Source organism: Urocitellus parryii, chromosome 3, assembly GCF_045843805.1.
Source record: "Urocitellus parryii isolate mUroPar1 chromosome 3, mUroPar1.hap1, whole genome shotgun sequence".
Classification (NCBI taxonomy): domain Eukaryota; kingdom Metazoa; phylum Chordata; class Mammalia; order Rodentia; family Sciuridae; genus Urocitellus; species Urocitellus parryii.
Genome location: NC_135533.1, coordinates 119,423,245 through 119,424,532, shown reverse-complemented (window position 1 = coordinate 119,424,532; position 1,288 = coordinate 119,423,245). Strand labels below are relative to the sequence as shown.

The following is a 1,288-nucleotide window of genomic DNA, read 5'->3' as shown; positions in this document are numbered from 1 at the left end:
AAAGTTGGGAAGGAGGTTTTGGAGTGTAGGATGCACCTTGGCACACTCAAGAACTGAAGAAGACTTCACTGGAGGCTGCCTTCTGGATATGGCAGAATTTGATATCATATATAGGATGCTAGTAAAATAGTGTTCAGATACTAGCTCATTTTTTTGCATTGGTTTGAGGATTATTTCAATCTTTAAAATTATTTATGAAACACTGGGAAAGAAGTGCAGTGTGAGAGAGATTTATAGTTGTATAAATTAATGTATTTTAATATCAAAACTTGAGTGCACAGGTCAGAGCCTGTGGCAAATTGGTTTTTGTCCCACTTCCCCATCTGCCTGTTTCACTGTGAACAGCATTACTGCCCCACAAGGCACAGTAATAGTCAGCCTCATCTTCAAGTTGGAGCCCAGATATCTGCAGAACACCTGCATTGGCTGAGGTATCTTTGGATCCAGAGAAACGACTGGGGACCCCAGAGCCCTGATGCTTGTCTGACTCTGTGTGATAGTTCAGGAGATACTTGGGAGGACTCCCTGGCTTCTGCTGGTACCAATATATCCTGTAGCTACCAACACTGAAGCCACTGCTCAGAGTGCAGGTGAGTTTGGAAGATGCTCCCGGAGATGCAGGGAGAGATGGCAGTTGAGTCAGCACAGGCTGGGAGAGGGAACCTACAAACAGAGAAAAATAGATAGGACAGTGTCCATGGTAAAAGTTCTCTTATGTTCATACCTGAAGAGTTGATGCAAACAGTGAATTGAGAACTGCTTACTGAAGATCTTTCCTACCTATGCAGTGAGAGAGCAGCAGGATGAGAAAAGGAGTCCAGGCCATGGTAGGCACAACTTCCTGTGTCCCACAGTGGAGGTGAGCTGCCACAGATCTCCTTTTCTTTCCCCCTTTCTGCAGAGGAGGGGCTTTTCATGCAAATGTTTCCATCATGACTGTCCCAGGCACCTCACCCCACCCCAGCCAGGTGCTGGAGTTTAGCTTAAACTACAGACTAAAGAGAATAAAGGTTTTCTTTACCTTGGGGGAAACTTAGGTTGAAGAACTGCTGAAACAAGACATAGTTCTCTTCCCAGGGGACCCTGCTATGCCAGAGTTAACACACTGGTAAGTCCCCTTCAGTTAACTCAGGGCCCCTCCTCCAGGCCAGGACTAGATGAGTGAATGGTCCTTACTGAGCAGCTGTGTAGGGACCACAGGATAGTCTCATTGTGTCCCCTGCAGGGGACACAGTAGTTCATCAGTAACTGTCTATATATTGAAGGTTGGATTCCTAAATACTGCAAT

The 1,288-nt window shown here is 45.8% G+C and overlaps 1 gene segment (V, D, J or C); it reads right to left on the bottom strand.

Annotated features, from left to right (window-relative positions):
* Positions 1-262: 262 nt before the first annotated feature.
* Positions 263-826, bottom strand: LOC113177256 (putative non-functional immunoglobulin lambda variable 5-48). The segment is given in 2 exon segments: positions 263-663; positions 781-826. Coding segments are annotated over 2 exon segments (447 nt in total).
* Positions 827-1,288: the final 462 nt, after the last annotated feature.